Source organism: Tympanuchus pallidicinctus, unplaced genomic scaffold, assembly GCF_026119805.1.
Source record: "Tympanuchus pallidicinctus isolate F22 unplaced genomic scaffold, pur_lepc_1.0 scaffold2, whole genome shotgun sequence".
Classification (NCBI taxonomy): Eukaryota; Metazoa; Chordata; class Aves; order Galliformes; family Phasianidae; genus Tympanuchus; species Tympanuchus pallidicinctus.
The window spans coordinates 5,397,935-5,410,666 of record NW_026294721.1 but is presented as its reverse complement, the minus strand read 5'-3'; the positions used below and the strand labels follow the sequence as shown (position 1 = coordinate 5,410,666).

At 46.7% G+C, this 12,732-nt stretch overlaps 1 protein-coding gene across 1 annotated transcript in view; it reads right to left on the bottom strand.

Moving 5' to 3' along the window:
• FGFRL1 (fibroblast growth factor receptor like 1) overlaps positions 1–10,145 on the bottom strand; it is a 162,916-nt gene extending 152,771 nt beyond the window's left edge. The window contains exons 1-2 of the mRNA XM_052681383.1: positions 9,637–10,145; positions 8,624–8,731 (exon numbers count right to left, since the gene is read on the bottom strand). Of these exons, the coding sequence (XP_052537343.1) occupies positions 8,624–8,684 (61 nt within the window). The 5' untranslated portion in view covers positions 8,685–8,731; positions 9,637–10,145. The remainder of the gene's footprint in view (positions 1–8,623; positions 8,732–9,636) is intronic.
• Between the last annotated feature and the right edge of the window lie 2,587 nt (positions 10,146–12,732).

Below are 12,732 nucleotides of genomic sequence, written 5' to 3'. Positions count from 1 at the left end.
TGTGTGTGCCTCAGTGTTTGAGGCCAGTAGGAATAGTCAGAGCCTATTTGTAATTTTCTAACAGGAAAATAATTTCACTAAGCAAACTACCATGCTTTGACTCAAAACCCTGATTAGCACAGTTTGAAAACAGGGCAGCATACTGTTTTGGGAATTAACTTGTTTGACCCTAGTCTATAATGGCACTCAAATAATCTGTGAGTCAGACGAAGTTGAAAAACTCTTGGAAGACCACACTGAAAGAATTTACTGGATTTATTGGATTTTCTAGGATAAAAGGAAAATAAGCCTCAAACTCCGCTTAACTAGTCTGTAGTCTTCAGAGAGGCAACCTTTTTCTTCCAGTGTGTCTAGAAGAGGAACCTTATGCTGATCTCTGGGTCTTTTTTGTTCCCCAGAAACTCTCAATAAATATTAATAATATTATAAACATACAAATTGTTTGCACTCTTAAGATTAGTGGTAAAATACAGAATCAGTGGACAGACTCCCACCTCTATGAGCCTGCAATGCTCATCCCAATAGGGGTATTATTTCTTGGGAAGAAAAGCCACAGATAGAATTTCCAATTAAACATCCTGAGGCGACTGCCCATATATATCACTATCACAAACTATTGCTTGAAATTCTCCATAGCCTCTGGTCTATCTCAGTTTGAGTAAGCAGGGAATCAAACAAAGCATTCTGCCTCAGTGCTACAAGCATGCTCTGGTCTAGATAAAGCCTTGCCCATCCCTACCTTAAACGTTTCCAGATAACAAATGTGGCAATTAGAAATAAACTGTCCAAAGCTTGTTCCCCTACATATGTAAATGTCTCCATAATGGGTTTACAACTGTTTGTCAATCAAACCTGTCAAGGAAAAGTAAACACCTGTCTGAGGCCATGATTAAGTGGAATGCTCCACTCTCATTAGGCCCTAACAAAATTAACCCTGGCAATACTGCATTTCTGATTGGTTGTGAATACCAGGAGGAGGAAAGATACTCATCAGCTCTGATCCCTTAATCTAGTTTTATATTAACTCCTGCAGATCACGATGAACCTTGCCTTGGCTTAATGCCACACTACACAGGTCTGACACACAGCCTGCACTGATGAGGCTCCAGTTCCTGCTCTCTGGTAGGATTATTATTTCTGATCCTACTCACAGCCACTCAGCCACAGCTACTGAACCTAAAAGGACTGTTACCTTCATAACTTGGAACAATACCTGACTCTGAATGCTTTGATATGACCAGACTATCTGAAGCAGCAAGACTGGTCTCCATTTGCCGGTAAAGCCGGCAATAGCCCTCCCAGATCCCACTTGAAATGTGCCCTAAAATACATTAAGTACTTCCTAATATTACTCACCCAGCTAAACAGACACTGTGATTGCCACCAGGATATTGTGTTAATCTGGAGAAGAACATTAAAGAATTTGGTTCACCCAGAAGCAGAGGCACAAGGCATTCCCTATCCCAAAGGTATCCAAAGTTTTAAGGGCTTTTAACCACCAATTTTACATCAACTGCTCAATGCCCAGCAAGCATGCAGCAGTCTTGGACAGGCATCCCATAATATCCAGAGTTTTGTCATGTTATTCATTAACCTTTCTATCCTTGACATGCACCTGCAACTTCTCTGACACTTGTCACTGCTTAACCAGTGTTAACAGATTGGGTTAGGTGAGAACTAAAACACCTTCCTCAATTACTCCAACTCACAAATCTGTTAGTCAAGAAGGAGAAAAAGAAACCAGTTCATAGAGCCCCAGGGTCTATAGCAGCCTAACTCCTCTAGTTGGGCTGCTTCTGCTCTGGGGGGCTGAATAACTGCTTCTTCCCCCTCCTTTGGAGTTGATTTGGCCTCACCCAAACCACATGTCTAGAAAACAGAAGATTTAAATTCATAAAGAGTAATAGGAAAATACTAACAATTATAATAAAAGCCGCCCTTTGCAGCAGGATGCTTCTGCTCCAAGTCACATGGTGGCCAGAAGTCAATTAGGTACTTCACCAGATATATAATGATATGGGGTACCTGGGAGGACACAAAGGAAAAGGGAAATACAGGGCAGATTTGGAATAGCTGCATCTCATCATCCTGATCACACACACACACTCGGCCCGTTCAAGTCTCTCTTTCAACACTTGGCCTCACAAGGACTTGAGAGCTTCAGCACTGTAGTTCAGACTAAATTGCCTCCCAGAGGCTGGCTGATGCTTAGATTTCCCTGCATGACCTCTTCCAGCTTTATTCCTTCCTGGACATCTTGTTCTGGACAGAACTGGGAGGTGCACAGCTGCCACTGGTAATCAGTACAAGGCGGTACCAAATTCCTACACCCATCAGTTCACCAGGCATATGTGAGCCAACCCAGCACAGAGAATAGGAATTAATTTGCAAAATAGGCAAATTTTTTAAAATCAGCATTTCTGCATTTGTCTGTTGTTCCTGGATTTTTATTTAATACGCACAAATACAAGTCCTAAAATAATCACTGAAGGCAATACAACCCAAGAGGCACAGTTGTGATAATCCTTGCATTATTCACTTCTCAGCCACCTGACAGGATACCCAAGACTGTGTCAACTATTCTTGAAATACATTTCCCAGACACGAGGAGCAGTGATTCAGGATCTTTACAAACTAGAAGCCATTCGTACTCTTACGCAGGAGAGGCTGGGAATAGAGGTGAAGCAGTCCCGAAAAACATTAACCTTCTCTGGGAAGCCTCTGTTCCCAATTTACATTTTTCTTCCCTTAGCGAAGCTCAAAACTAAGTTTGAACACTTAATGGAAGAAGTAGCCTGGAGTTATTGGCTGAAATTCTTCCTGAAAATCAGGGTGGCTGTGATGAAATCAGAACTTCAGGTTATTCACAGCACTGCTGGATACTGTGTTTCTACTGCAATACAATGGGGAGACTGTTGTAATGAGGGCAAGCAATCAAGCTCCAAGCAGCCCGTTTATTTGACTCAGAAAGGGGAAAAGGAAAAAAAGAAAAAATCCAAGATGTGAAAGGATTCAGCAGCAGTCAGCATATATTAACTTGTTAAATAACACTTAGGCCAGTTGTCAGCTCCTCCACACCTAGCAACCCTGCCTGCAGAATGGCACCCATTCTTCGTGGATAAAACCCAAAGTTAAAGCGATGAATTTCCAAGTTCCTTTCAGCCTCTGCTGTGCACACTCCAGTTGCCAGCCTGAGCCTGCAGCAGACAGAATCTGTGTGTATCTGGGAGAAAAAAAAAAAATCAAGCTGAGCTGTCCCATTGAGTAAGCAAGAAGAAGAATCCAAAATCCTGCCCCTAGCCCACCACTGACAACAGTGGGGGTCAGCCCAGCAGTCGATATCACGTATCATCAGTGCAGGTCATCCTTAAGAGATGGATTCAAAGCCCATGGGAGTGAGGAGGAGTCACAGCATAAATGCTCACAGGCTCCAAATCAGGTCCTAACCTGTTCCGCCTGGCATGGGCTGCATCTGCTTATCTCATCCAGTGTTAGGGCAGCAGGATCAGGCTGTTTGAGCAAGTTTCTTTCTTCTATCATAGCACCACGGCAGATACAAATGAGTGCCAAGTTCAATAAGCTTGCAAAAGTCTTTGCAACTTGCACATTTACACTACTCTTAAAAAGTTCCCTTCTATGAACAAAAGCATTCATAAAAAGTTTGGTGCAAAATATGAGGACAGGTCAACCCAACTAAAAACACAGGCGTGCTTATATTACAGAATGCTCCAAGGGAAGACTGATTACAGAGAGCAAGAAGAGGGATAGAAATACAAATTAAATGCCCAAAACAAGATCAAATGCATTTCAGCTTGAGCAGCTCACCAGAAAACACAGGAAGAGGGCAGATGAAAGACCAACTCTTTGAAACAAGACAAAATGAGGGGGGTTAACAAAATGAAAGAGAAAGGAACATTGCCACCAACACTTGTAATGCAGGGATACGTTTGCACGGTCCCTTTGAACAGCACAATTCTACAGGTTGCTGCGGACACAAGCAGGAGTTTCACATCTTAGAAAAACCAGAAAGCTGCACAGATTCCTCTCCCACTGAGTAAACAAAGCTGTGACCAAAGAGTTTTGTTGTTCTATTTTCTGATTTCAGATAGGCAGAAGACTTCGGTATTATTATTTTCCCACTTTGGTAGAAATGTTTTCTTTTTTCCTGTAAATAATCCAAAATATGCAGTCAAGGCAGTGGCCAAGCAAATCCCAACCCATTGCACAGCAATACACCCACTGGAAAGGACTGATCAGCTTCACCAGCAAAAAAGTAGGTACCAACATCCTAGAAGTGTCACTTTTGCTTTTTTGGCTTTTTTTGAACAATATTTTCTTATGAAAGAACTGCTATTTCTGTATTTTCTCAAGTACAGCCTCATGGCACGTAAATTTTTCTTCTGTAGACAAAAGTCTGGCTTTGGAACTGAGCTGCTTCCAGGTGCATCACAGAACAGACGTATGTGAATTTGCCGCTTGCGTCCTTTAATGAAGGTCAAAGCAGCACACGTACTTCAAAAACAAAGTTATAAAAATGTTAAGGAAAATCCACATGTACTTGAGCCACTTGCTGAGTTCTGTAATATTCCTTAAAAAAAAATAAAAAAATAAAAAAAATATAATTTTCCAGTACAACACATGCTGTACTTTATGTTTAAACTCAGCCACAATTTAAAGAAACCGACGGTCTTGGAAGAAGGGAGGAACCACAGCTTAAAAAAATAACCAGGATTTTCGTAGATTGTCTTGTTGGCTTTCAGTACAAGTCGTGATGACAGATTATTCACAAGCAAGCTCCCTAAGAGCATGGCCCAAAAAAAGACACCAAACTTAACCAGGAAATCTGCAGCGACTTACGTAAAATTTGGATCAGAGTGTGGATCTGAATGCGCTTCTCTTTCACAAGTGAAGAATTACCCAACTGTTATACCTGATAACAACATTGAGGCAGGAATAAAGGAGACTGTAAACAGCAGCCAACAGCCATCTCTTATATTATCATTATCTTATCCGCATTAAATACCGTTCACTCTTATTTAACCTTCCCTAACTTTGTGGTTTATATATCAAGTACTCAGCTTCCAAGGAATAACAATAATAATAAACGCAACCACAAACTTTCTAGTATCCCATTCCCTTTTCTCCAATGCTCAGCAAAAAAGGCAAACAGCATTATTTCTGCACCAAACTGTTGAGTTTTAACATAGTCCCAACACATTCCCCATAAAGCAGGAAGCAACCAGAACTTGGAAGCCAAGTGGCGCAAAGAGAAGTGCAAGAGTAGAAAGTAATTAAGGTCCCGCTCTTCCCCTCCCTACGCAAGGCACTGAAAATGAAATCAACATCCAAACTAATTAGTTTCCAGCAGAATATCAGTTTACTCGCTAACAGGAAGGTTGTCATTGCTCTTACCAAAAACTTCTAAACATACCGTATAAAATCTTGCTTAAGCCACGGGACCAAGCCAGGCACATCCCAATGTGACCATATACGGTAACCAAAGTGAATCGGATGGCAACTTGACAGATTTGGAACAAATATTGCGTCGTGTGTCACTGAGTTAACACCAGCGGGAAAATATCAGATTGTATTACCTGTATCCGACCGGAGGTGTGGAGTGGTTGGAGCCACATTGCTGCAGGACATAGTCACCAAGGGTTAGTGACCCAAGATGGCATTCATCCCCGCGGAGGAGGGCTTTTATGCCCAGTATAGGGCTGTGCAGAGGGCAGGGAACGGAGCGATATGAGGGACGAGCCACTGGCCCTGCATCATTCTCCCAGGTTAAGGGCTGACGTAGCTGGGGCTGCTGGCAGAAAGGCTGAAGCTGTCACCCTGCGCCTCGGCTGCCAGCCAGGAGGGATATTCCCCCACTGAGAGCAGGTTATGTGCTCAAAGGGTGGGTTTTGTGCACACAGAAGTTCCCGTGTTCACCCAGTAGGGAACGGAGGAGTGTGGAGGTTCACCCAAACAGCTCCCAGGGAGCAACCACTGAGTACAAGCTCCTTCCAGAGGGTCCTCAGACTGGATTAAGATTGGTTTCTGGGGCATTTATTCCAGATTAACTGTTTTGGAAGGGTTATTCCAGTGTAGACAAGCCCCTAGCCAAAGTCTTTAAATTTCAGTACTGGAAAATATGGGTTCAGACCTCAACAAAACTACCTCATCCTTCATCCTTTCAGACAGAATAAGTTCCACACCCGATCCTCTAAAATAAAGCCCTGCTCTTGATACTTATCTTGCTGCTTTCTTAAGAGTTTATATTGCTTACCTAAGAAATCCCCTATTTCGCTATTTTGTGTGTGGGTGATGAGACACAACAGGTTGCAAGTGTGCAAGAAGTGACAGAGCCAGAGGGCACAGCTCCCAACCTGGGAAAAAGCTGCAGCATTGGCCCTATCAGGCAGCCCTGTGGGTTCCTTCACCTTAAAAGGCACCACCTAAATAAGGAGGTAAAAATACTGTAAGGCAACATTAATGCAAGATTGCAGATGAGCTGCCAGGAAATAGCAAGGCTGCGTTGTGTGGGCAACCTACCTCTGCCCCCTTGTGCAAATGCACTTTGGTACAGCCCTTACCCAATGCAGTGCACACAAACAACATCCTAATTCCACTAAAATCTCCTCTTGCCTAATAAAAGAGAAGGGCCAATGCTTTCAATCAGAGCCTTTTCAGCCACGTTCCTCACCTGAGCACATCTTGACAACTCAGGTTAGGAAACGCTGGCACACTTTGTGCCATGCATGTAAAATTTGCAATTGGGACAGGGCTACTAAAGGCTGTTTGGCCAAAACAAAGAGCTCATCTCCCTCCAGATAAAAATCTCAGGCTGAAAAACGATCGATAGACTCAAGCAGGTGACACCTACCCACCACCAAATGCACCACATGACACATTTGGAAAAAATCTGTGGGCACATTCATGGTAGGACACGTTTTTACAAGAATCTGAAGTTATCCCAAAGTAAACAACCAATGATCAGTGATGATCGCCTGACCAAAATGCGGCTGCAATGTGTCAGAGATGTGCCACCTCTGCTCATGTGCACGTTTGATCCTTCATCTGCTCCCATCGCCATCTGACTACTCTCAGTTTCAAAGAGAGGCAGAGCAGGATTGTAATGGTAGGGCCATGGCTCTGTTTTTACCACATTTACACTTCTTTCTTCTCTTCCTCTCTCATTACAGACAACGAGTGAATGACGTTTTTCATGGGTTTGGCCCTGGATTTATACTCCATTTCATTTTAAACAACCCACACCAACTCTCCATCCACACACAAGATGGTTTTTCCAGCTCTGAATAGAACGAGTTCAACAAACCCAATCACTATTGTGACCCTGTTAATGTTGCCTTAAAAATAAAAACCTTTTCCATAGGAAAAACAACGATGTTCTGAAATTAACGCTGTTAATTACCTGGCTCTTCTTCACACGACAGCAGCCCGCAGTCAATCGCACCACGTTTTCCAGAGGCAATAAAAGAATACGAGCAAGACAAGTGCAAACAGCATCGAAACGGGCTGCCAGGAAAGCAGCCGACACTCTGCTCACAACAGAGACAAAACTCCTTTTGTCTTCTTCTGCCCACTTCAGATTTTTTTCGGAACTCCACCAGCTCCTCAGGTCTATGGCAATAACCTACATCCATGAGGCCGTTCTTATTTCATACGCCACTGCCTACAAATTCAACGGAGTCTACATTATAGACCTGGCTGGGAACTCAGTCTGCAGGGCTCTGAGCCTATATGCACTGTTTTCTTTTTCATTCAGCTTCCAGCTGATCATTTTATAGTGCTTCTGCCTCCATAAAGTATTTGCTTGGGAGCCAACACGAAGATGGAAAAAAAAGCAAAGCACTAATTTGAGCCTTGGGTTTGTAGAGCAATGCTCCCTCCCCATCCCTTTGGTTTTATTTTTGGCAAATTATGGCCCCAATGAAGCACAAGTTTTAAGATCTTTTCATTGCATCAGGTGATTTAAAGCTCTTTCACCAATTCATGCAACTCCAGTACTCATTCACTCAACTCCAATACTCATCTGCACAACTCCGAACCTCTTGGGACGTGCAACTGAAGCAAGCTACATCCTAAAGCCACGCACCCATTCTGCTGGAACAATGCAACCCCTCCTTTGTCAGCGGTGGTTTCCCATTCAGACAGCACCCACCAAGGCATGGGGCAGGGAAAAAGGCAGCCTTCTCTGCTCTGACCCCACACTTGAGTTAAGGCACCTTCCCACTCCCAGGTCAATGCATTTGGTAACCTGTGCATTGAAACCCGACTGACTGCCGGAGCCCCAGTTCTTAAATGTTCTCACTATCAGGAGCTGTCATTTGTCTGTCACCAGGAAGGTTAATGGATGTGTTTGTTACATTTGCTGGTGGGAATATACGGCGCAGGGGCTGGGGGGGATTACAAGAGGGGAGAGGTATTTCTGATCCACGGAGGAATGCAGCTGCTTTCCTTTAAAATCAAATGGGATGCATGAGGAAAGTCTCATGCAAGTCCACCTGCGACCACAGCACCAAATCCACGCTGCGCCCAGCAGCACCAAGAGGCAGCAATGGAGCACGTGTGCACGGCAGGGCAGCAAGCAGGAGGGCTCGAGCTGCTCGGTCCTTACCTCTCGCTGAGTCCGAGAGCGCGACGATCCCTGCGAGCAGGAGCGCCAGCTGCAATCCCATGGTGAAAAGCGGATCCCTGTGAGCTGTACGAGCTGCCGTCCTCGGAGCTGCAGGAAAGGGAGCGGAGCGATTACGGCGGGAAATGAGCAAACAGCCCACAAGTTTGTACAGTTTTAAGGGTTGTTGCAGAAGCGCAAGAGCAGGAAGAGTAAACGCAACAGCAGCGTGTTTGTAATTCATTCCTTGGCGCTCAGCAAGCAAAACTTTGCCCTCCGCTCTGCTTCAGCGTGATAGAAATCAGGGACCCACTGAGGCCAGCACGCTGCTCTAAGTTTACAGTTAATGCATAATTCTCCGGTATCCCGCACAGAACCAGTCTGGAAGGCAAACAAAACGCGAGCAAAAGCGGCCGTAAACCAAGATTTCAGGTTAACAATTTGCGGAGGAACTCGGATGAGAGAGAGGGGGAGCGCTGCCTCCACAGCCCAACAGACTCCGTTCACCGGCCCCGCTTTGCCCCGGGAACACGCGCTCCTCTAGCACGGATCATCGCTTTCTAAGCATCGCTTTCCTATTTTCCAACCCCCCCACTCATTTCCTTGAGTACCAGAGGTGTGTCCCAAAGCCAAACTCCATGAAACCCACCACCCTCGGGCGATGCCCTCGCAGCGATACGCCGGGGCAGATCGGCTTGACGCTCGTTACGCCCCGCTCCCCTCCTCACACTCTCACTTTCTAAGCACTGTCTGAATTCCTCACCCTCGTGAAGCTCTCGCTGAGACACCTCAGTGCCCCCGGGATGCACAACGCACCGCATCCAACCATCGCCTGCACCATAGGGAGCTCTTAGAGAAGGGTTATCGGGAGGAGGGGTGAGGGGGCAAGAGGGAAAGAGTGTTAGAAGCAAAAATTAGGAGTCGGGGGCGCACGGGGAGTGATGCCGCCAGGTGCGCCCGTAGCCCAGGTGGGGACATCCCAACCCACCCTGCTCCATGGGGGGGTCCCCACTTACCTTGGCCGCTGCCGGCTCTCAGCAGCGAGCGCTGCCTCCCATCCCCGCAGCTCTCCGTTTCATGCCCTCCTGCCGCGGCCCCCGGCCGGGCGCTCCGCCGCCGCCCTCTACCTCATCGTACCCCCCCGGGACCGGGGGCTGCTTTGGGTTGAGCCCTCCCAAGCGGACACGGCACCCCTCGGATCGGCTTGCCACACCGATGAGAGGGGTTAAAGGGAGAGAAGCGGGGGACGGGGTGGGGAGGAGGGGGGTTATAATTCTCACTGCTTCTCGGGGTGGGGTGAGTGTATGTGAGTGCGTGCGAGGAGGGACAGCGGGGACCTGCCGGAGCCCCGGGGGCTGCCGCCGCGGGATGCCCGGTGGTGCCGTCCCGAGCCGGAATCCCGTTTAAGGAGAGATGGGAGGAGGGGAAAGGGGTTGGGGAGTCGGGGCGAGAAGGAGGAAAAGGGGGAGGGGAAAGGGGGGCGAAGAGAAACGGGCGATCGAGCAACTTTCCCTGCAGGGCTTTGTGGCGGCGGGGGCCGAGCCGAGGAGGGCGGCCCGGCACCGCCCAGCTCCAAACTTCGCTCCAATCCCCGGCAGCCCCCGCCCTCCCCGCCGCTCCCCTTAACCCTTAGCGGCGAGGCGAGTGCCCCGCGGTCCCCGAACCACGTCCCGGAGCTTCCGAGTTCCCTCCTGGCCCCGCGCATCCCCGCGGCCCCACTGTGCGCAACAGCCACGGGCACCGCGGGTGGGCAGCTCCATAGGGGCAGCAGGGAAGCGGCGGGGGGACGTTGGGCCACGTGTGCCCATATGTTGCGTGTCCAACTCAGCGCTCGGGTACGGTTCGTCTCGGGAAGAGTTCAAACGAGCTGGAAAATAGGCTGTTGGGATGTCTTTTCTTGAGATGAGCTGCTACAATTCTGCTCGTAACATTTCGGGTTGTATATTAGGAAATAAAAAAAACTCCTTCTCCGAGTGTGGTGATGCATTATCACTGGCTGCCCAAAGAGGTGGGGGGGGGGGGGGGGAGTCATTCACTGAAGCTATTCAAGAACCGTGGAGGTGTGGCACTGAGGGGCACAGCTCAGTGGGCAATACTGGTGGTTTCCTAAACCTATGTCGCCTAAACAGCTCCTCTTTTGTATTTGGAGAGAGAAACGTCTTGACATTATTTAGAATCTTAGAACCTTTTAAGCTGGAAGAGGTTCCTAAAGGCCGTCTAGTTCAACTCTCCTGCAGTGACCAGGGACACCTACAGCTCCATCAGGTGCTCAGAGCCCCATCCAGCTTGACCTTGAATGTCCCCAGGGATTGGGCACCCACCACATCTCCGGGCAACCTGTGCCCATCCCTCACTATGCCCACTCTAAAAGCCCTATTCCTTCTATCTTACATCTCCCCTCTTTTAGTTTGAAACCATTTCCTCTTGTCCCACCACAAGAGACCCTGCTGAAGAGCCCTGTCCCCTTCTTTCTTATAGGCCCCCTTCAGATATTGAAAGGTTGCTATCAGGTCTCTCAGATTTACCAGATCTCGTTTGCTGTGCTCCAGCACAAAGGCCTCTCCCAAGACAAAGCTATCTCAGTGCCCAATGTGGTTTGCAGCCAGAGAATCCCTACAGCCAGGCAGGGAAACAGCCCAAACCCACCTTATCTGTTTTGTTAGGATTATGAAATCACACCCTCTGTTATTGTTGTTACTAAATGCCTTTACTCAGCGGTTCCAGACAGCATTAAATCTGGATATACATAATCAATGTGAAAAACACTCAAGACTAAACATATAAACCCCCTAAGTCAGAAACAAACAAAGTGGCTGACAATATCATTTTTATTTATTTTACATATTTTTACCATCATTTTTATTATTGAAGTTCATCATATGAGAAATCCCAGATGGACTGCTCCTCATGTCAGGCAATAACTTCAGCCTCATTGACTTCAAAGCAGCGTTGACTGAGTCAAACCTCCAGGACTTGACCTACATGGTTGTGTTTGTGCCATGGGTCCTGATAAAGTTGTTTTAAGTTGCACAAGATGAGATCTGCAACTAGAGGATGATATGTTGAACACTTCTTGGTAACATTTCCTGGCCATTTTACTGTGAAGGAGGCAAGGTTTTTGTCCCAAGGACATCACCATTTATTATCTGGTCCTAAAATATTTACACAACATTCTGTTCCCATGCACACTGAAGTCTAAAGCATTTTCAGCTTGGAGGAAAAGTAACTATGGATGGATCCACTACTACGTCCTCATTTTCTTACTGAAAAGTTTCATGTGTTCTCACATGTCCTGGTCTCCCAGTGCATCCCAACCTGTCTAGTGCCTGATTCAGTGCGTGGCAACTCTGCCCAAGGCAGGGGGTTGGAACTAGAAGATCTCTGAGGTCCCTTCCAACCCAAGCCATTCTATGGTTCTGTGATCCTACAATCAATAAAACAGCAGAATGCCTCCTGCAGCCTTTCCCATTGGGACGCTCTGAGAGATGCAGTATAGGTAGACCACAAGATTTTCAAAAGCATCCATGTACCTGAAGATTCCCCTTAGGCCTCCATCTTTGGGCATCCAGAAACTTTTTAAGGATCTGACCACAACAAATGCTGTAAAGGGACATTCACTGTAAAGAGACAGGGAACAAAGCCCACAGTTTACAAACCCCAGGCTAAAATAACTAGGGAACCACCTCTACTGACTCCCAGATGTCTGTATATTTCTTACTTTCTTGTTCAGAGCTTTGGGAGTGCCCCAAAGACAGTCTGAAACCAGGCCACAAGCTTCATCCATCTTTTTCACTATACGGCTGTAGAGAAATAAATGTAAAACATTGATACAACAAAAATAATTAATATTCCTGAAACAGCTCCTACTTTATCAGAAACAAAATCTCATGCCATTTTCCCAACACTTCCACCTAAATAAGGAAACATGCCGAGCTCTGTTTTTCTGGGCTGGCTGTATTTTGCAGGATGATTGATTGGCTGAAATTCAACAGCCCCGCTTTGCTCCCGCACCCCACAGTCAGCTGTGGGAAAAGTGGAGGCAAACAGACCCAAATGCTAAGCAACCAAGGATGTTTCTCCACATGGCTCAAGGAGCAGCTAACAGTCCATCT